General features: G+C 38.5%; 1 protein-coding gene across 1 annotated transcript; it reads right to left on the bottom strand.

Moving 5' to 3' along the window:
- Positions 1 to 316: 316 nt before the first annotated feature.
- On the bottom strand, positions 317 to 22,048 carry SFXN4 (sideroflexin 4). Its single transcript, XM_070752609.1, has 14 exons — positions 21,900 to 22,048; positions 19,799 to 19,864; positions 17,391 to 17,462; positions 16,741 to 16,767; positions 16,578 to 16,632; positions 13,710 to 13,735; positions 10,984 to 11,037; positions 10,808 to 10,891; positions 10,655 to 10,717; positions 7,404 to 7,491; positions 5,219 to 5,334; positions 3,679 to 3,764; positions 1,917 to 2,025; positions 317 to 477 (listed from the first exon to the last, which is right to left on the bottom strand). The coding sequence occupies exons 1-14, from the start codon at positions 21,936 to 21,938 to the stop codon at positions 400 to 402; spliced, it is 963 nt and encodes a 320-aa protein (XP_070608710.1). The 5' UTR covers positions 21,939 to 22,048; the 3' UTR covers positions 317 to 399.
- Positions 22,049 to 24,129: the final 2,081 nt, after the last annotated feature.

Raw genomic sequence — 24,129 nt, 5'->3', positions numbered from 1 at the left:
TGGCTGAGAATGGCTTTGAATGTGAGTGTCCCCAGCTGTAATCCAACATCTCATTTTATCATATATGTTCTTCATTTTTTTTTTTTAAAGCTGTAGAAGTTAGACCGCATGCAATTTTGCATTTCTAGATAAAGTCTTTTTTTAAAAATAACGGCCTTATTATTATTGGGACATAAGTAGATCACAAAACCAAATCTTTTCTGTGCAGATAAGTTAATTAATAAGAACATGATTATTCTCCATTCCACCCCCCAATTAGCTTTAATTTTTTGTTACAGTTGATTCAAAATACTTAAGATCAACTTCCACCTTACTACCAGAGTTCCTCTTTTGTGCATATAAACCAGGTTCATCATTATAAGAATGGCTGTCCTAGAAAACTATCAAGGTGTCCCATTATTAAACTCCCCTATAAAAAAAAAACATCGTTTCTTTAGTGGAAGAGACAAGATCAGGCTCAAGCTCATTTCGTTTTATCTGAAAAATAAGAGAACATTTTAAATTCCTTACTAGATTATTTTAACCACTTGGATCCACTTCTGTACAAAGACATTAGTTACAGAAATCATAGGATGTTGAAGTATTACAATTTATATCAAACTCTTACATTGCTATCTCTGAATTAGTAATGCAAGACAACTGAATAAGCAATAATAAAAATCTTGTCTCTTACACTGAAATATTTTCCAAATTCTCTGAAATCAATAGAAATGTTTAGGAAAATATGGTACTATGCTACATATCACACTTAAATTCAAACTCTAAAATTATCTAAGTATCATATTTTTCACAGTATAAGATGCACCTCCCCCCCCAAAAGAGGCTGAAAATTTGGGTGCATCTTATACTCCAAATATAGCTTTTTCAAAACTTTTTTCCAGCCCTAAGAAGGTGCTAATGATCTACTCCCTCTGAAGAAGTATTTTTCCAGCCCTAACTCTTTGCAGGCTTGTTTTCATTGCTACTCCTTCTGAAGAATTTTTTCCAGCCCTAACCAGGGGATAAAATAATGTGCTGAAGCTGAACAGACTAAGGATACTAGCCAGATGGATACCTGGTAGGTAGATTTCCCCCCCTATTTTTCTCCTCGAAAACTAAGCGTCTTATACTCTGGTGCATCTTACACTCCGAAAAATAGGGTACTTTCCCTTCTCCTTTTCTGAAAGAAGTTACATTGGTCTCCTATCTGTTAAATTTCCATCTCTATAAACATTAAACTTTGAAAATTGTGAACATCTTCATGTAGGTAGTCCTTGATTTACAACAGTTTAGTGGCCCTTTAAAATTATAACTGCACTGAAAACAGGGACTTATGACTGATTGACAAATGACTGTTGTGGCATCCCCATGATCACATGATCAAAATTCAGATGCTTGGCAACTGATTCATATTCATGACAGCTGCAGTGTCTCAGGGTCATGTGATCACCTTTTGTAACTTTTTGACAAGCAAAATCAATGGGGAAGCCAGATTCACGCAACAACTACTTTACCAATTTAACAACTGTAGTGATTCAGTTACCAACTATGGAAAGAAAGGTGGGCCATAAAGTGGGCCAAAATTCACTCAACCACCATGTTACTAACTTAACTACAGTGATTCACTTAAGAACTATTCAAGAAATATTGCAAAGCTCACTAAACAAAAGTCTCAGCCAAAAGAAATTTTGAACTCAATTGTGGTCATAAGTCAAGGACTACCGGTATTCCAACTCCAATCCTTACAGTTTCTGGGAGTTTCCATGCTTGTATCACCAGTGAACAAATGTCCCTTTTTTACTTGGATACCCAGCAAATATAATCCTTCTGATTTTTACTTGTCAGGGTTTATATTTTTTGCTTATTTGCAATGCCATTTACCCCTTTGATCTACCCGATTATCGAAAGTGGCAAAGAAAATGAAACATGCTGATTACCTCTATTAACTGTGGAGTCCAACTTAATGAAATAGGCAGCAATAGGCAACAGGAAAAATATACCAGGAACACTCTCAAAAATATTGAGTTTTGTGGGAAAACTCTTCGGCTGCAAAATATTGTAAGGACATATTATTACACAGCATGGCACTGATAAATCTTCAAGATGTCTGGAATTACTGACCTAACAGTGCAGAATTTTTTTTTTGCAGCTGCTCTCTCAAAACCAGAAAACCATTAATAACCTGGACTTTTAGATGGATACATGGAAACTTTCTGCAGCTAGACTTACCCTTAATTATTCTTATTATTTTGGCTGCCATGCAATATGGGGAAGGGGAGAGGGAATGATGGAGATACTAAATTCTAATTGAAAGGAAAGGCACGGAACTTTTAATTCCTTGAGAGTGGGGTATTTTTTAAAAAATTAAATTAAATTGAAAAATTGAAAAATAATAAATGATAAATAAAATAATGAAATAAAATATTAGTAGTTATTAGTAATAGTAATAATAGTAATTAATTGTAGCCTGACATTTCCGTAGATGGTTTTCTGCCAAATATTTTGATAAGAGGGGGTGGAAGGCAGATTGCAAAAAATGTCTTCCAGATTCGGAGCCCAGTATGACATAGAAACATAGAAGACTGACGGCAGAAAAAGACCTCATGGTCCATCTAGTCTGTCCTTTTACTATTTCCTGTATTTTATCTTACAATGGATTTATGTTTATCCCAGGCATGTTTAAATTCAGTTACTGTGGATTTACCAACCACGTCTGCTGGAAGTTTGTTCCAAGGATCTACTACTCTTTCAGTGAAATAATATTTTCTCACGTTGCTTTTGATCTTTCCCCCAACTAACTTCAGATTGTGTCCCCTTGTTCTTGTGTTCACTTTCCTATTAAAAACACTTCCCTCCTGAACCTTATTTAACCCTTTAACATATTTAAATGTTTCGATCATGTCCCTCCTTTTCCTTCCGTCCTCCAAACTATACAGATTGAGTTCATTAAGTCTTTCCTGATACGTTTTATGCTTAAGACCTTCCACCATTCTTGTAGCCTGTCTTTGGACCCGTTCAATTTTGCCAATATCTCTTTGTAGGTGAGGTCTCCAGAACTGAACACAGTATTCCAAATGTGGTCTCACCAGCGCTCTATATAAGGGGATCACAATCTCCCTCTTCCTGCTTGTTATACCGCTAGCTATGCAGCCAAGCATCATGAAAGCATGACATATAATCAGCATTTTAAAACAAATATTTTTCTCTGTCTTCCTGAATTCTCTCTCTCTCTCTCTCTCATCTATCTATCTATCTATCTATCTATCTATCTATCTATCTATCTATCTATCTATCTATCTATCTATCTTATTTATTTATTTATTTTTCGCATTCTTTTCTTGTGAGACCCTGTAGCAAATTACAAGAAACTAATAATAAAAACTACCTTCATAAAATCAACCAAACCTTTAAAAAGAGTGCAGAATTTAAAGTTTATTTTAAAAAACAAACTACAGTAAGAAACTTAACAGGTTATTTAACCCTGAAATATATTGTGACATATCATCCAAAAAGAATAAATGATCACATATATCTTCAGTTAGCTAACGAAGACAGCATGAATCTAGTACTTTTTTGGGGTGAGAATTTCATAAAACACAAATACTGCCTACTTGCCCTGTTATGATATTATTTCTTTATTGACAATGGGTATTCGCTTTTCCCCCCTGCTTATTTGGTTGAGGAAACTTTATATCTTACCGATTTATGAGATACACAGTAGTTTCAGAAACAATCATTGGCACGCCAAAGAGTATACCCCGGGATAATGCTGTTTCTCTTACAGCCTGTGCAAAAGGAGGAAAAAAGCAGATATGCATACAAAAGGAAGGTCAGATTCACAATATAGTCTAGTCTCTTAAGAGCTTGCATTTTGATGAATCTGGATGCCACATTTTTAAAGTTTTTGGCCTTCCAGAGCCATAGCAAGCATGCCTGATTAATGTGGCATCAGAGGGTGCTCAGTGCTGAGTATTATAGGCAAATTCTTGGAGCTGCTGGATGGCTGGAAGCATTGAAAATCAAAGTAGATGTGTCACAAAACATAATGCGTCAGTCAATTTAGCAAAATGTGAATTGGGAGTTATACTACTCGATGTTAAAGAACCAATTTTATCCCAAACATAAATCCACTAAAATGTTGTTGATGCTGCTTAGGCCATCTTTGTCATAATGAGAGCTACCAGAATATATGTTTCCATCTAATAATAATAATAATAATAATAATAATAATAATAATAATAATAATAATAATTTATTAGATTTGTATGCCGCCCCTCTCCGAAGACATGTCACAAATGTATAGTATAAGAAAACAATGGCTTTGGAACTAAATGAAACAAAAAATCATGATACAAGACAATCCAGTCTTCAAAGCCAGTGTGGACTTAACAAATGGACAATTACAATCAAAGCAATTGTTTTACTTGTTAGGATTATAGAGTTTGGGAAGTCCCATAAAACAAAGGGCCAAACCAAAATTTTCCCTTTTGGGGGGAGAAACACACCAAATGCATGTTCTTAAGGAAATTCTGGTAAATAAGTAATGGGGGAAATGCTACTAAATGTAAATGTAAAATACAGAAATGTAGAACAAAAAATAGTCATGCTGGATCAGATCAAATGCCTGATTAATCTAAGAGCCAAATTAAACATGCCCAGGTTTGTCTGGTGCACCAGTTGCGGTCCTATCTGGACCGGGAGTCACTGCTCACAGTCACTCATGCCCTAATCACCTCGAGGTTCAACTACTGTAACGCTCTCTACATGGGGCTACCTTTGAAAAGTGTTCGGAAACTTCAGATCGTGCAGAATGCAGCTGAGAGAGCAGTCATGGGCTTTCCCAAATATGCCCATGTTACACCAACACTCCACAGTCTGCATTGGTTGCCGATCACTTTCCGGTCACAATTCAAAGTGTTGGTTATGACCTATAAAGCCCTTCATGGCATCGGACCAGAATATCTCTGGGACCACCTTCTGACGCACAAATCCCAGTGACCGGTTAGGTCCCACAGAGTTGGCATTCTCCGGGTCCCGTCGACTAAACAATGTCGTTTGGCAGGACCCAGGGGAAGAGCCTTCTCTGTGGCGGCTCCGACCCTATTTTTTGATAGGCTTTCCTTCTAAATGGCTAATACTCCTAGGATGATTTAATTAAATTGAGCATAGAACTGTTTGGTTCAAATGGAACAGAACGGGGGAAACCAAGCCAGGGGAAACATATGTTCCTTCAACTTACTTTTTTCCCTGCCACTTGAGACACTCCAATAACATCACCTGTGCTACGCATGACTTTAATCCCATTATCACGTTCCACGTTCCTGACTGCGTACACATTGCAAGCACAGAGAACACCTGCAGAGAACAGGGAAAGAGATCAGGCGTGGTGAGAAATGTAAACAAGCATTATTAGCCCAAATTCTCAATTCATATAACATTTATATTAGCAAAGCAGAACACTGACTTAACTTGTGGCAGACATTGTAGAATTAAACACAAAAAGAAATATTGCTTAAATTCTGCTGCAATTGTTGGAATCTCTTCCAGAAATTATGATTTTGATAATCAGTTGGATTATGCAAAAACTGTTGAAGGTTTAGCTTCTAGTATTAAGTTGGCTCATACTGAAACTACAGCCAAATTGGAACATTTTTCTAGTATTCATATTTTCTTTATAATTTTTTGCATTAAAAATATATATATACATATGTCAAAGAGGCCCTGAAGGGGGACAGGGCAGTCCCCGCTGCCTGTGTCAGCGGTGAGGTGGCCGCGCCGGCCGGGGCGGGAGAAGGCTGGAGTTGCCCAGAAAGCGGCACCCGCTGGTGAGGCCTGGTCCGGGAAGAGCCGCTGCTCTAGCCGCACCAACGGCAGCTGTCGTGGGGGCAGAGCCAAGGGGAGGGCGCGGAGGCGGTGCCTGCCGGAGAAGTGGAGAGAGAGAGAAAGAAAGAAAAGGGAAAGAGGAGGGAAAGAGAAGTGGAGAGGAAGGAAGGAGGGAGGGAAGGAAGAGAGAGAAAAGGGGGGGAGAAAGAGAGGGAGAGAGAAAGGGAGGAAAAGAGAAATATAAAGGGAGGGAGGAAGAGAGAAAGAGAGGGAGAGGGAGGGAAAGAGGGAAGAGAGGAAGTAAGAGAGAAAGAGAAAAAGTAGAAGGAAGAGAGAAGGAAAGGGAGAGAGAGAGGGAGAGAGAAAGGGAGGATATGTATATATGTATGTATGTATGTATGTATGTATGTATGTATGTATGTATTGTTTGTTTGTTTGACTTATATGCCACCCAGTCCCGAAGGGACTGCTGCTCAGACGCTATACTTTTCTGCCCACACCGGAAACTAATTAGAGGGAACACTAGTTTTGAGGATAGAAGTTGAAACAATTTAAGTCCAGGATGTGAGGATTCTAGATATTTTCACAGCCCTCTTTTCGACTTGTGCGGTATACAGTGATCCCTCGATTATCGCGGGGGTTACGTTCCAAGACCTCTCGCGATAATCGATTTTCCGCGATATAGCGGCGCGGAAGTAAAAACACTATCTGCGCATGCGCGCCCTTTTTCCATGGCCGCGCAAGGGCTTGCAGGTGGAGGCGGGGAGCGACGAAAGTGCGGAAGCCGACAAAGATTGCTTTGAATGTCGGCTGCCCCCGCCCCCCCAGCACCCGCCCGCCCGCCGCTCGCCCGCCCGCCGCTCGACCGGCCACCCGCCGTTCGACCGGCCGCTCGCTCGCCGCTTGCCCACCCACCCGCCCGGCCGCTCACTCGCCGTTCGCCCATTCGCCCACCCGGCCGCTCGCCCGTTCGCCCACCCGTTCGCCCGCCCGTTCGCCCGCCCGCCCGGCTGCTCGCTCACCGCTCGAGAGCAAAAGGGGGAGAGATAGAGAAAGAGAGAGAAGGAAAGAAAGAAAGAGATGAGAGAGGGAGGAAGAGAGTGTGAGAGAGGAAGAAGCAAGATAGAGAAAGAGAAAGGGAAAGATGAGAAAGGAAGGAAGAGAGTGAGAGAGAGGAAGAAAGAGAGAGAGAGAAGAGTGGAAGGAAGAGAGAGAGAGAAATGATAGAAAAAAGGGGAGAAAAAAAGAGAAATGAGAAAATGATTGAAGCAGAGAATGACAGGAAAGAAAGAGAAAGAGACAGAGAAGTGACTCTTGGTGATGACGTATGACACCATCGGGTGGGAAATACCGTGGTATAGCAAAAAAACCGTGGAGTATTTTTTCATTAATATTTTTTAAAAACCGTGGTATAGCGTTTCGCGAAGTTTGAAGCCGCAAAAATCGAGGGATCACTGTACAGCTCCTCACATAAATACTAATCTAATAAATTATTATTAAATTATTATTTGAAAGAAAGTTTATACCTGATAAAACACAGCAGCAATTACATAAGGCAACACTTGTAACTAATGTTTTAAAGAACTCACACTTTTACTCACCCAAAAAAGCACTTGCCATGAACTTGCTGAAGAAATGCCCTGTAGTATTTAATGACTTTTTACGCTCTATAACATAGTGTGGAAGAGTCTAAAAACAACAGGTTGTCACACAGAGGGAGCGGGGAGGGAGGGAGACAGGAAGAAGAAGACAGGAAAAGGGAGAGAAAGATCAATGACGTTATTATTTTGCTTTATTTCATGATAAAAGGGTGATTTCTTTTTTACCTTTCTCCTTAGTACATGTTCTCCATGACACTTTGCTGTTTATCAATCTAGACATGGTGATATTAGTAAGTCTATCCTCAACAAGCCCATATTCACTTTTTCCTCTCCCCCATAAAATAAGATCTAAAATAGGATATTAGTCTTTTATTACTGTATTTTTAAGACTATAAGATGCACTGGAGTATAAGAGACACCTTAGTTTTGGGGGGGAGAAAAATAAGAAAAAAGCTGATTGGTGGTGGATCAGCTTCCCGAAATACCCCCAATCATCTGTTCCCAGAGGTAAATTTTAGCAACAGGTTCATTGGTTGTGAGTTCTGTTCCTGGGTTTTTTTTTTCCCTACCTCTGAAACCTTCATTTCAGAGGCTTTTTTTTTTTTGAAGCTCCGTTTTAGATGCTTTTTTCAGCTTTGAAACCTCCATTTGAGAAGCTGGGCCAGGCTATATTCAGAATATAAGATGCACCCAGATTTTCACTCTCTTTTGGGGGGGAGGGGGGGAGGGTTCATCTTATATTCCAAAAAATACAATAAGTTTAGTGTGCCTCTTCTGCCCTTTAACTCCTAGTCTCCCAAACCAGAAAACACAAGTGTCAAAGTAACACTTAGTGACAGCACATCGCCATTTGTTAGCCACAAGAGCAAGGATTGACAACCTTCTTCCACTCAAAGGCCAGAGATCAAGTCTGTAAGCAAATGGCCTCTCCCTCTCGCTTGCATGGATATTCTGGAACTAAGAAGACTCTTCGAGGTGAACCTTAAGACAGGCTTCTTAAAAGAAAGTGAGCCATGATCAAAGGAAAATATAATGGTGTGCTCATCAGAAGCTCTGCAGTCACTCAGACCCTCATCACCTCTCGTCTTGACTATTGCAATGCACTCTACACGGGGCTACCCTTGAAGAGCATTTGGAGACTTCCGCTGGTGCAAAATGCAGCAGAGTGTGCAATTACAGGTGTACCAAGATACGCCTGTATCACTCCATCTTTATGCAAGCTGCATTGTCGTTTGGCAGGACCCAGGGGAAGAGCCTTCTCTGTGGTGGCCCCGGCCCTCTGGAACCAACTCCCTCCAGAGATTAGAATTGCCCCCACCCTCCTCGCCTTTCGTAAGCTCCTTAAAACCCACCTCTGCCGTCAGGCATGGGGGAACTGAGATGTTCTTTCCCCCTGGGCCTCTACAGTTTATGCATGGTATGTTTGTATGTATGTTTAGTTTTATAAATAAGGGTTTTTAGTTGTTTTATTATTGGATTGCTATATATTGTTTTTATCACTGTTGTTAGCCGCCCCGAGTCCACGGAGAGGGGCGGCATATAAATCCAATTAATAATAATAATAATAATAATAATAATAATAATAATAATAATTGGTTGCCAGTCGGTCTGCAAACGCAATTCAAGGTGTTGGTTATTACCTTTAAAGCCCTAAATGGCTCAGGGACAGACTATTTACGGGACTGCCTCCTCCCTCATACTTCGCTGAGGCCAGTAAGGGCCCACAGAGTTGGCCTTCTCCAGGTACCATCCGCCAAACAATGTCGGTTGGCAAGGCCTCAGGAAAGAGCCTTCTCTGTGGCGGCTCCAACCCTGTAGAATCAACTGCCCCCAGAGATTCGCATTATCACAAGCCGTCAAGACCTGGCTTTTCCAGCAGGCTTGGAATTAGGATTGAATGTTAGTACGTATGTTTTTTTTATATAGTAGTTTTTGTATTGTAGATTTTATTGATGTTTTTATCAGTTATATTTATAAATATTGTTAGCCACTCAGTCTGTTTTGGAGTGAGCAGCATATAAATGCAACAAATACCAGTAAGTAAAATAAATAAATAAAAATTTCAAGGAGCATCTTATGACTTGGGAAAGAAATGCTAATGGAGAGACCTGAGTAACCCATAAAAACATATACATGGGCTTATAATACCCCCTCCAAAACATTAATTTTTTGCTAATGTGCAATTCTACATCACCTGCACTCCAAACGTTATTTAGAACTGTGGCAGGTGGATATATTTTTGGAGGACAATGGGTTGGATGATTTTGGTTGGTGGTCCAGATCCAGCTTCTGGGCTGTAGATTGCGGACTCTTACCATAAAGGCTGGGGAAAGGGAAGGGGCAAGTCAGCCTCAGGTCACAAATAATTGAAAATTTAATAAAATTAAACATCAATATAGATGTATTCTGATCAGGTATGAGTCTTAGTTTGGCCTATGCATATTTGTGTGTAATACCAATATTTTAATTATAGAACCTGAAACTGAACAAAAATAATAAACTCTATCATTAGAGTTTATTATTCTTTCATTAGTACAGGCTCTCCATGGCATTGTACTGTTCATCAATGCAGACATGGTATAAATAAATAGTTAGACAAAAAAGACTTGAGTCTAACAACAAGCGATTGGGAATATCAAGCTTTGAAGAGGAGAGATACTACAAGATCTATGGAAACCATGATCACATACAAACACATAGCACTACGTTTAGCTCACATCTCTGTGAATATGCATATGAATATGAGCCGGGGTGGTGCAGCAGGTAGAGTGCTGTACTGCAGGCCACTGAAGCTGACTTGTAGATCTGAAGGTCAGCGGTTCAAATCTCATCACCGGCTCAAGGTTGACTCAGCCTTCCATCCTTCTGAGGTGGGTAAAATGAGGACCCAAATTGTGGGGGCAATAGCCTAGCTCTGTTTTAAAAAAGTGCTATTGCTAACATGTTGTAAGCCGCCCTGAGTCTAAGGAGAACGGCAGGATAAAAATCAAACAAACAAACAAACAAATAAATGCATGATAAATTAAATTTAGGCATTACCCATTGAATTTGAACATATGATTGGAAGCAATTTTTAAAAAAGGATGCTGAACACATAAATCCTTCGCATTTTATAAAAAAGATTGGCAAACTTTTAGATCACATTACCAGCAGCATCTATAAATTAATAAATAGCTCCAAGCATGCAACTTTTCCTTGGAAGAAAAGCATAATTAGAAAACAAAAATCAGACAGAAATTGGCAATACATACTCCCATTAAGGCCAAACATGGGGCGCTCACAAGAGAGAGAAATGACTGTTTCCATGGAAATTCCTGTAAACAAAAAAAATGTGACACCATGAAAATCTACCCATTCTCTACACTGCAAAAAAAATTATGTTGCAATCTGCCACATATACTTACATTTTCCTCACCATTATCCAATGGTCCTTTTACAGAATTCTTGTTTGCCCAACTGAATCCACCATTATATGCGTGGAAAACAAACTGTAAGATTTGAAATTACAAATGCATAGTATCAATATGAGTTAATAAATTAACCTAAACAAATTAATAAAAGTGAATGGTTTGGCCAGTACCTGACGGCAAAAAGATGACAAAAATGTTCTGTATGGTAAGGAAGCCAAGGCAGCCTGTGAATAGATATTTATATGGGAAACACATCTGGACAATATTGCAAAGATACATATCTGCATTAGCAAATCATTTTATAATTTTATACAGGACCTTCATATAGTTCCAGAAGCAAACATCCAGCCCAAAGCTAAATTTGATACTGGCACAACGGATACTATGTGAGGTATAGTAACTGCTCCCAAGTCACTTTACTTCCAGTCAATACACTCTAAAGGAGCATGTGGAATCAATGAGTAGCCTGAACATACCATGTCTTCTACTGGTAGCACTGCTTTACACTGCCAAGCATATTATTTTACCACTGCTCTTAAAAGCATTCAAACAGTATACAGTGTTCCCTCGATTTTTGCGGGTTCAAACTTCGCGAAAAGTCTATACCACGGTTTTTCAAAAATATTAATTAAAAAATACTTCATGTTTTTTTTCCCTATACCATGATTTTTCCCACCCGATGACGTCATATGTCATCGCCAAACTTTTGTCTGCTTTTAATAAATATTTTTTTAATAAACTTTAATAAATAAACATGGTGAGTAATAATCTAAATGGTTGCTAAGGGAATGGGAAATTGCAATTTAGGGGTTTAAAGTGTTAAGGGAAGGTTTGTGATACTGTTCATAGCCAAAAATAGTGTATTTACTTCCGCATCTCTACTTCGCGGAAATTCGACTTTCGCGGGCGGTCTCAGAACGCATCCCCCGTGAAAAGCGAGGGAACACTGTATTGGCCTCCATATTTTGGGGGATAACATAAATTAAGCCATAGTTATGGCAACTCACACATCACAATAATCTTCATAAAACTGTATTCATCCAGAAGAAAAAACAAAGCAACTCTTACACTTAGAAAGCTGCTTCATCTATACACTCATGCAAATCAATTCATGCATTCATAATTGGCCTGTAATTTTTTGTTTACACTTTAGGGTCCTTGTAGGCTAAATGTGCTTGTGTCCAATCTCGGCTACCTTAAAAAAAAGCTTGAAGGTGAAAAAAAGGAATTTAACATGTATCCCTGAAAATGCTTTAAAGTACCGTACATTCTCAATATGTACTAATGAATAATCTAGCAAATGAAATATTTTTGTCATCTCTCAGGTCCTTTTTTCTGTCACCTCTTCTTTCATCTAAGTAGTTTATTTTCCCTCCCACCAAATTTTATTCCTTGTTGATATTAGTAGATTTCATGAGCCACTCCCAGTCCTCTGTTTTTTCTCCTTTCCTCCTTTCCTTTCCTCCTATTAACATTTTGTGCAATGTGATTATCACTGGGCTCATTATGAGGAAATGGGGACTTTTTAAAGCAGTGGTTCACAACATTTCTAATGCCGCCAGCCCTTAATACAGTTCTTCACGTTGTGGTGACACCCAACCATAAGTCTAGCACCAATTTTCCCAACCGAGTTTTAAGCTGTTTAAAGCTGATTGGCAGGAAGGTCAGAGGGACACTCCCACTGTAAACACCTGTAATCCAATGAGGTTGGATTGTAAAAATATGTTCCAAGGATCCAGAATAGAAGCTTTAGTTCCTAACACCATGGGAAAAGACACATTTCCCATAGGAACTAAAGCTTCTATCCTGTGAAATGGTTGTTCGACCCCCAAAGGGGTCCCAACCTCCAGGTTGAGAACCACTGTCCTAAAGGGATGTTGTGTCCTGTGAATCAAAGGTGACTCAGAAAATCCCAGTATCTCCCTCTTTTGTGTGGCCAATTTGAACTATTCTGGTGCAAAGACCAGTTTGCTCTCTAGAAATTGTCAGCAATATGTATTATCTCTGCATTAAAACACTGCATGCAGATTATATTGATTAACTTGAGTCCAATTAAAAAATGGAATAATTAGTTCTAATCAGACCTATAAGAAAGAAATTCTTTACTTAATTATACACATATTAACTGCGGCTAGAATAATATATGCGCAAAATTGGAAAGGGGAGGAAATCCCCAAGGAAGAAGAGGTTATAGCTAAAATACTAGATTGCGCTGAAATGGACATGATGACAAGAAGATTAAATGATCAAGAAGATACTAAATTTTATGAAACATGGAACAATGTTTATAAATGGATAGATAAGAAAAAATAAGATATACACACTTATTTCTAGTTAACTTTTTGTATTTGTTTTTACTTAGGTGATAACAATATCAATACTAGCTTAAATGCATTTTTTGATGATTATGACATAGTAGTTTATCTATAGGTATAAGTATAAGTAACATATTAAGAATTTTGGTCTATATATGTATAATAGTTGAAATTAGTTTAAATGTTTTGTTTGATGAATATGGCATTTTACTATAGTAATTAAGATTATATTAAAGGTTTGTTGTTTTTTTTATGACTATTCTATACTAATTTTACCTAATATTCATATTGTATTCAAGATTTGTAAAACTTTAACTCAAATTTACTAAACTTTTTAACATTTAACATATATTCAATTATGTATTCTTTTTCTGTACTTGAATGTACACTTTCAAAAGAAGCGGGGGAAATACACCCCCACTTTATGTTTAGTGTTTGTATGTGTGTTTGTTTATTTTATGAAAATTAATAAAAAAATTGGAAAAAAAATGGAATAATTAGTTCAATGGTAACAAGATTTATATTTTTATTCATTTTAAAACTCCAATACATATATTCTGAAAACTTTCATTCTTACTCACCAACGAAGCAGACATACACACAAAACCTTTGGAAGAGATAAAGAAAACTGTCAAATTAGCAAATTTGTTGAACAAGTCCATCAAAGGGCGTGAGACATATAAAAATGTCAACATATACAGTAGTGATAAATTAGGCACTACAGGTAGTCCTCAACTTACAACCATAATTGAGCCCAGAATTTATGTTGCTAAGTGAGATATTTGTTAAGTGAGTTTTGTCCCATTTTATGACTTTTTTTGCCAGAGTTGTTAAGTGAATCTTTGCGGTTGTTAAATTAGAAAAATAGTTGTTAAGTGAATCAAGTTTCCCCACTGACTTTGCTTGCCAGAAAGTCACAAAAGGGGATCATGCGTCTCCAGAAACTGCGACAATCATAAATATGAACCAATTATCAAGCTGGATGTAAATCACATGACCATGGGAATGCTGCAATGATCATAAGCGTGAAAAATGATCATAAGTCACTTTTTTTAGTGCCATTGTAACTTCAAATGGTTACTAAATGAATTGTTGTAAGTCAAGAAGTACCAATATGTAGAAAAAAAACATGAATTATGGAGCCTTTTTTTTTAGTTTTATACTTCATTACTTTAGGAAATTATTGATGCTATATTAGCAATGGAAGTTTTAGAGATTGTCAGTTATTTAAAATGAGGTAAAATTGTGCTCTAGGAATTAATTAATTATTCAATAATGCGACAGATTGTCAATTAATTTTCTCCATATCCCTACATGCTGGAAGCAAGTCCTAACAAGACAAATTTTGCTAAGCTCAAAGATTTAAAAATTGACAACGAAGCCTTAAAAATGATGGAGTCACCTATTTTTAAAATTATGATATTGTTAATGTATAATTATAATGATTAAGGCATTTAGGAAGATATATATGATTATTTACTTTAGATATCTTGTTAAATTGTGTGTTGTTCAACTATGATCTACTAAATAAACGGCAACCACCGGAATCGACACAATAGGTTAAGGCACAATCTTTGTTTATCAATAAACAAACAAAGAAAGAAAGAAACTACAATGGTTGACTGCATGTAACACAGTAAGCCCAAATTAAACAAACCACATTAAAATTTAGCATGATTTATAATGCTAGTCTGTATCTGTTGGAATACATTCACTTCACATACTTATCAATTCACAATCAACACATAAAAACAAATGTATAAATTAATATTGAGATCATATTCTAGCATGCATTTCAGGAATGCAAGAAAATGAATGCAGGAAGGGAGAGGAGCGTGGTCAGGGTCACAGTGGCACAGCGTCTCTTTTGCTCCTGCCTGTGAATGTCGAATCTCCGCTGTTTGCGGTGCCGATTCTATTTGAATCAGCTCAGAACCTCCCTGAAGGGGAGGGGAAGAAGGGGACTTGGTCTGGTCGCGTTTTGGGGTCGGCATACCCCACGGGAGACCGGATCTGGAGCCTCCACTGACAGCGGTGCAAAGGCAGCTAACCGCCATTATCCACAGTGACTACGTGTCAAAAAGAGTGGATTGAAGAGAGGGAAGTCATCTAGGAAGAAAAGGGGATGTAAGCTTTGTGTTGGTGGATGAAGAGATGGAGAATTGACTGTTGTGGTGAGCATGTTTACCGGAAGGAAAGTCTTCTTTGAACTTTTTGTTTCTGGATTACTGGAAAATACATAGAGAAATTGGAGGGAGCAGCTAACTGGATATCGGAACTGTTTAACTTGCATTGAATGGAAGTTAAAAATTAATGCCTAAAACCCATTTTGGAAGAATATTGCTGGATAATGATAAAGAATGTTTAAAAAACTGAAAATTTTAATTTCAATCGTTTCAACTTTATTGGGATTTAAAAGTGAAACATCTTTTTTTTTAAAGGAACTATAAATTGCAAGACCTAGATTGAAATCCACCATCATTCACAGAGCTGCACAGCTACTGCTGGACCCTTCACTTCCCTCACCTTTACCCACTGCACAGAGTGATGGTTAAGGGATAAAATAGGAAGAAGGGGCTTATATATGTGTTTCTGAATGTAAAATAATGCACTTGGGGAAAAGGAATCCTCAATCTGAGTATTGCATTGGCAGTTCTGTGTTAGCAAAAACTTCAGAAGAGAAGGATTTAGGGGTAGTGATTTCTGACAGTCTCAAAATGGGTGAGCAGTGTGGTCGGGCAGTAGGAAAAGCAAGTAGGATGCTTGGCTGCATAGCTAGAGGTATAACAAGCAGGAAGAGGGAGATTGTGATCTCCTTATATAGAGCGCTGGTGAGACCACATTTGGAGTACTGTGTTCAGTTCTGGAGACCTCACCTACAAAAAGATATTGACAAAATTGAACGGGTCCAAAGACAGGCTACAAGAATGGTGGAAGGTCTTAAGTATAAAACGTATCAGGAAAGACTTAATGAACTCAATCTGTATAGTCTGGAGGACAGAAGGAAAAGGGGGGATATGATCGAAACATTTAAATATGTTAAAGGGTTAAATAAGATTCAGGAAGGAAGTGTTTTTAATAGGAAAGTGAACACAAGAACAAGGGGACACAATCTGAAGTTAGTTGGGGGAAAGATCAAAGGCAACATGAGAAAATATTATTTTACTGAAAGAGTAGTAGATCCTTGGAACAAACTTCCAGCAGACATGGTTGGTCAATCCACAGTAACTGAATTTAAACATGCCTGGGATAAACATACAGTATATCCATTGTAAGATAAAATACAGGAAATAGTATAAGGGCAGACTAGATGGACCATGAGGTCTTTTTCTGCCGTCAGTCTTCTATGTTTCTATGTTTCTATGAATGGAAGGTGGGTGATGAAACAAGTAAACAACTACGGTAAAAACCTGAGCTCAAATTGCAATAAAATGATAATTAAAACTGACCTCCTCCTCTAAAGTAGAATGGAATTATATCACCAGTGCTGGAATTCACGCAGCTCTGAGGAAAGAAAAATACATACATAATCCCAAAGGATTATGGGGCATCTCTAGTAAAAGGTGAAAAGAACAAGTTAGAATAATTGTTAAATGTAATAGGAAAACTCACCAGACTTGTTTTCCAGGCATCTCTCACCTAAAACATTGGAAAGCAGTATTGTAGAAATAGGTCAGAGACTATTTTATAACTGAATATATATTGTGGAATGGCTTAACTTTTCAAGACTCATTGATGGAGTTATTTAAAATGTTTTTGGGTTTCTTGTTCTTCAATAATGCTTTTCCACATAATTTGCCATATCATAACCCATATAGAATAACAAAGTTGGAGGGAACCTTGAAGATCTTCTAGTCCAACCCCCTGCTTAGGCAGGAAACCCTACACCACTTCAGACAAATGGTTATCCAACGTAATGTTTAAAACTTCCAGTGTTGGAGCATTCACAACTTCTGGAGGCAAGCTGTTTCACTGATTAATTGTTCTAAATGACTCTAAAGTCAGTGTGTAGCCTCATTTGGGGAAAGTTGGGATCAAAATGAAGGCAGTTAGGAAGTCAGTTATTATTATTATTATTAATAATAATAATAATAATAATAATAATAATAATAATAATAATTAGATTTGTATGCCAACCCTCTCCGCAGTTCCTCTCTCCGTGCCTCAAGTTTCAGCCTACATATCAGGGCACAGCAACAAAAAACCTAATCATTTTTGCACACTAGAATATACTGTAATATATATTCAAAACATCACTGTACCTTTTTATCTTGTGAAGACGTTACATTTTCTCCACTGTTCTGTAAAAGATCTCTCGATTCCTTTATGTCTGCCTGTATTTACAAGAAAAATGGAAATAAACTTGGGGGTTGTTTCCCTCCCCCCTATAAATTAGCATTTCTTTTCCTGTGATGTACCATTTTTATTCCACTGAGTGTTTTGCGACACAAAATACAATCAATCCGTATTGGGCATGGTTTTTCTATATTCCATTCTCACAGGTTAAATGAATGGTGAAAGAACAAACTCAGATAGATCCAGAAGAAAGCATCAGGGGAAGGGTTCTCTCTCTCTCCCTCCCCCTCCCCATCTCTTTCTCTAGCTAGCACTCCACTTCCAAACCATTTACTGTATGTATTCATAACTACAGGGAGGGGGAGGCAAGGGTAGGGGCCCATCACACACACAATGACTAAATTGATCAGCAACACATGAAAAGCAATTATATCTTCAATGATGATTTTACACTCTGATGATGTTAGCTGGGGCTACATGTGCATAAAATAGAAAAAGCTAAAGGATCTGTATCTTTTGACCGATAAGTGCAAGGATACTCAAAGCTAAAAGCAACCAGAATTGTTCTTTTTGGGGACACCCTGAATTTGGTGCAATGCAGTGGTTCGCTCTGTGTGTATCCCAAGCCAACACACATGGGTTAATTCTTTTTTTCCAATATTTGTTATTGCACATGTCATAACACTTTGAAATTATTTTTTTTAATTCAAAATAATATTACTGTGACTGAAAACATGCGGAAAAATAACAAGCATGTTACATTAATGATCATTTTTATGCAAGCTGCCTGATTTTATTATTCCATCAGCATGTCCCTTGTGGTTATATTTTGTATGTTGTCTGAATAGAGAAAATGTTACTCACTATTAAGGTTCTTTGTTTTAACGATTCAGTCTGAAACTGTGGCTTGCACTTGACGTATTTGATCTAGCTATGGTTTAGCATTATATCCAGTCTCAAACTAATGGCTAATTTATGGCTGTTGCTGCTCCAGGGAAATCAAGCAGATTACAAGAATGGCTAGGAATTGTTTCAGCAGCTACGTTTCACTACTCCTCTTTCAAAATTTACTCTTCCATTTACCTAGGCATGCAGAGAAGGGATTTTTTTTAAGAGTTAGAAAAATATTCATTTTCCCACATTCTTTATATAGTAGCTCTGATACCGAGCAAAATATTTACTCTGATTTGAGTTTGGAGGGGGGGAAAGCAAACAGACCACATAATGTGGATCAGTTAGCTCAGGGGTCTCCAAACATTTTACACAGGGGGCCAGTTCACTGTCCCTCGGACTGTTGGAGGGCCAGACTATTAAAAAAAACTATGAACAAATCCCTATGCACACTGCACATACCTTATTTTCAGGCTGTAGTTCCAATCTTTGTGTTATTGTAAAATATATATATATATATATATATATATATATATATTTTAAAAAAATTTGTTAACATCTGATTGTAGGTTTTCTTGGCTTATAGAAAAATGTATAAAGAAAGAAGGAAGCACTTTGCTATAATGGTTAATAAGTCAGAAATATAATTGGTATACTTGTTGAAGGAACATAAAGGAGGGAATTTAATTAAAAGAAAATGAATGTAACTGGATGACAAAATTAGAAAAAAAACTTTTGCAACTTTTTTGATGATTGATATTAGTTACTAACAAAATACCGCATTTTATTCATAGAAAATTAGATGGAACACTGTGTTGTGTCACTCACCCGCGGGCCGGATAAATAGCCTCAGCGGGCCGCATGCGGCCCACGGGCCGTAGTTTGGGAACCGCTGAGTTAGCTACTTTAAAATAGCCAAGAAGAAAAGATCAGGAGGTTACAGCTGATTCAGCATCTAGATCAAGGGTGTCAAACTCAATCGTATCACATGACATATCGCAACATAACAGAATGTTTTTTGCCTTTGCAGAGCCCAGGGTGGGTGTGGCCTGCATGTGACACATCTGGCCCACAGGCTGCCAGTTTGACCCTCATTATGTAGAGGTATTCCTCAATCTGAGGTCACAATTGGGACTTGTACTCCATCATTAAACTCAATGACTGCAACTTATATTTTACTTCCTCATTCACCATTATCTTACTTATTATAAGTCAATTATGGAACACACATATGTGACTATGAGATGCTATGATGGTCATAAATGCGAAGACTGATCACAAAGATGTCATTTATTCAATTTTTATAGTCAGATATGTCAATCCAATCAACTCTTTTTTTTAAGCATGATTTCAAATGGTTGCTAAATAAGGCAATCAATAAACAAGACACTAGCTGTAAATTTTTAATAACATATGAACATGCCCACAGAAATGCTTTATAGGTTACTTTCAAAATTCAACATCCAAAGCTTAGGTTCCTTACCTCACCTGTAAATATGACCAAGGGGTCCAAAATTTCAAGCCACAGGTTCAACCTTTCGTAAAAAGTCTAAAGAAAGAGATTTGAAAGATACATGAGCTTGAATATATTTCTGCAGTGATACCAAAATTAGTCAAAATCTCCCAATAACATAAACTCAATAGTTTTATCCACACATTAAAGCAGAAGTTGATCTCCATTACTTGGAACCTCTGCTTTTTTGATTATCAACACAACCAGCATAGTCAAGTAACAATTAAAAGCATACCCCACAATTTCATGCTTGATCTTTCTGGTGTGTGATTCACGGAAACTCAAAAACTCAAATAAAGGATCACATGGTTTTGACAAGAAAAATCAACTATGGGACAGGTGTATTTTGGTATCAGGGGGTGAAACGTGAGGAAAGATGGGGCTAAAATATTGTTTCATCCTCACCTGTTTTGTGAGCATGGGGAAATGCGTTGTTTTTAATGGGAACATTAAGCTTATCAACTTTTACTATAGTGTTACTTGCAAAAACAAGCTCATATAAAAGTCATTTCTATTAAGCCACACTTGTTCTACAATTCTACTAGACTTACTGAAAATCAACTGGGTTAAGAAGGAGAACCCCAAATGTTGGACCATTATCCAGGGGATAACCCAGAGCTTAAAATACAATTATCTCACAGAATTAAAGGCATTCAGCCCCATTTCTTTCTCCTATTGTCTTGATAGTGGGCAACACAGAAACTCCGAGTACATTTCAGGATTCCTAGTCAGTACAACCCAAAGGGATATTTGTTTTGTTTTTCTCAACCTTAATGTTGTATAGGTTTCATTTAAGAGCAAACAGATCCAGAAACCATTCCCTTTCCCCCTGCTTCCAAATATTTGCAAATAGATTATGTCCACTCAAAAAAGATATGGACAGTTGAAACACCTTGTTCTTAGTCATGCAAATGCCATTTAATCCAGATATGCAGAGTGTGATACTATATCCATTAAAAAAAAGCATATAAACCCTATTGAAATCAATAAGGCTTACTTCCGAGAAGACTTTAGGTAGGAACGAGTCTAATATATCTAGCATGCTCTTATTTATTATACTACGTTTTTTATCACACTGGACTTAATAAATGCTGAGTGTTCTGGAATGAGAAGATCATAATTCTTGCTGTGCTGTTTTTCCTTCCTAGTTTCCTTCCTTCCTAGACATAAGAATAGTTTTTTCATGAACGCCATCACTCTGCTGAACAAATAATTCCCTCAACACTGTCAAACTATTTACTAAGTCTGCACTATTATTACTACTAGTTTTTTTCTCATCATTCCTATCACCCATTTCCTACCACTTATGACTGTATGACTCTAACTTGTTGCTTGTATCCTTACGTTTTTTATTGATTGTTTCTTCATTGCTTATTTGACCCCTATGACAATCATTAAGTGTTGTACATCATGATTCTTGACAAATGTATACTGCTCAAAAAAGAAGAAAGGGAACACTCAAATAACACCCTATATCTGAATGAATGAAATATTCTCATTGAATACTTTGTTCTGCACAAAGTTGGATGTGCACAACAGCATGTGAAATTGATTGACAATCAGTGTACAGTGTAGTTTGATTTCACAGGAGTTTGATTTACTTGGAGTTATATTGTGTTGTTTAACTGTTCCCTTTATTTATTTTTTGAGCAGTGTATATTTTCTTTTATGTACACTAAGAGCATATGCAACAAAGACAAATTCCTTGCGTGTCCAATTACACCTGGCCAATAAAGAATTCCATTGTATTCTATTCTGTTTTAAACATTTGCTTGCGTATTTTGCCGGATCGAAGAAATCATTCCTTTTCCCACCCGCCTACATCTCGAATTCCCACATTTCTTGGGCAGAACGGCTTGCAGGGCCAGGGCGAAGCCATTTAGTCCTCCGACCGCCCTTCACCCCACGCCGGCCGAGAGCAAAGCCTCGCTTTCCCCTCACCACTAACCCACAATTCCCGGCCGGCTCATCTTTTCCCTTCCAGGCTGCGCTAGAAGTTGCTTCCTCACCCCCACCCACCACCCTGTCCCTTTTGCGACCGCGGCGTAACGCTTCGCAGTGTGAACCGTACTTGACCCTCGTTTCTCCAAAACTGCAAATTCAAATCCATGATGCTCGACTGGCCGCGCCGGAAAGTGTCCCGTTCCGGGGAAAACGCCGGCAAAATCCCCCCTCCCACCGGCGAAGATATTTTGGCGATGCCGGGATCACACACAGCTCTTTGTCGTCATTCATGATCGCCGCTGTTCCGTTTTGTTCCCTTAGACGCCGATTCGATTTTCTAAGGGCTCCTCAAACAAACTCCCGTTTTCACCTGAAAATCTCGAATCCCCGTGGAAGGATTCTCCCTCGTTTCCCGGGAAAGTGGGGGGGGGAATGGCTGGCGCAGAGCCGCAAGATGAGGAGAGGGGTGACATCTCCCTCATGGCTAAGAATAAAACTAAGGAACACCCGGAGACATGATTTATTCATTTTATTGTATTGTATTTGTCAAACAAGTATACAATTATTGTTTTTATTAATATAACAAAATATAAAGAAGTGATAAAAAGGATAATAGGACAGGGACGGTAGGCACAATAGTGCGCTTATGCACGCCCCTTACAGTTCTCTTAGAAAAGGGAGGTCAATTGAATTTAGTGTTTGAAATCCAAACCATCGCAGCCATTATCGTGAATGCAATGCTGTCAATGCGAACGGGTAGGAAGCTGTGTTAGCATAACTTAGGGGCTGGGCAACCGATCTTAATGCACGCTTTGGGTGAACCTGGCACGCAATGATGACCGCGTGCGACGTCAAGCGAGCGTTCCCGACTCGGATCAAGCTGGCACGCTTGCTGGCTCCGAGCGCGGATCGTGCAGTACGTTTGCATCGCGCTAACCACGACGTGGGAAAGCCGCTTGCGTCAATTCCCGCAATACATTGAATTAGAAGGCAATTAAAGGGTTGGGTTTCCAGAGTCTAGCCAGAGAGCTGTTGTGCCACCCCAAACTAGAGTCGTTATTTTAAAAAAAACCCGTTTTGAAAATGAAATATCTATTTTTTTAATAAACCGAATAATAAACGGTTCATATGAAACATATTATATCTGGGACATTTTATTCTGACCTTAATTGATTCAGTCAAATCAAGTGCTTTCTCAGTATCACCCAGATGCAAATAAAATGCTCATAGTTCAGTCCCTTTTATCATCTGTTAACATTTGCATGCGGCCAAATCACCACAGGCTTTTATGTCCCAGTGAGTTGACAAGAAAATCAAATCAAAATCAAATAGAACATAAGACTCACTTAGGTTCTACCCTATGTTGCATACCTAAAGTGTACTTATAGGAATAGGATGATCTTGCTACAAAAAGTATACAACCACCCCCACCACCCACCACCCTTCCTATATTCTGGAGAGAGTTTCAGAATGAGAAATGTCACACAGTTCTTCATCTTATTCAATGACAGGAAATGGCTTGTGCAGCTTCACAGCTACTGTATTCTGAAATAGACTACATCAGATCAAACGACTAATAAATAATTTTTGTGTACTGAATGGGGTACTATATAATCTTTCCAAGCAATTTTCTTATGCAGCATTGATGATACCCAAACATTTTCGAGGGTATAGCTCAGTGCTTCTCAAATAGTGGTCCTCTTGGGTGGGGCGTGGAAGATGGGGGGGATGTGACCCCAGGGAACCTCGGGTATTTTGCTGCAAGGAGTAGGGGATTTTTGCACCAAACAATAGCACACAGCACAGAGAAAGTGATATAAAGTACAGGGATGAAAAGAAAGGAGGAGAGAGACAGGGATAATGAGACAAATGTAAGTCTCCAGAAAGCTAAGATGAGGAAATATGACGAAGCAAAGCGTCTGTAGTGCTTGGCTTCACTGTGACTATGGTGGGAAACAAGAAAAGACAGTATATTTACCGTGTCTAAAAATGTTGGCAGTGGACAGCATGAAGCGAAATAAATTAAGGTGAGCCAATGAGGGGCATAAAGTCAACGAAGCAGTGGAAGTGATGTGCCGGTGTCTGGAGGCTGTGGGGGTCTGGAAGGGTGTCAACAGACTCAAACTCAACCCGGATAAGATGGAGTGGCTGTGGTTCTGCCTCCCAGGGACAATTCCATCTGTCCGTCCATAACCTGGGGGGGATTATTGACCCCCTCAGAGAGGGTCCGCAACTTGGGCATCCTCCTCAATCCACAGCTTACATTAGAGAACCATCTTTCAGCTGTGGCGAAGGGGACGTTTTCCCAGATTCACCTAGTGCACTAGTTGCGGCCCTACCTGGACCGGGAGTCACTG

This window comes from Erythrolamprus reginae, chromosome 5 (genome assembly GCF_031021105.1).
Source record: "Erythrolamprus reginae isolate rEryReg1 chromosome 5, rEryReg1.hap1, whole genome shotgun sequence".
Classification (NCBI taxonomy): domain Eukaryota; kingdom Metazoa; phylum Chordata; class Lepidosauria; order Squamata; family Dipsadidae; genus Erythrolamprus; species Erythrolamprus reginae.
This window is presented reverse-complemented; position numbering and strand designations above follow the sequence as displayed.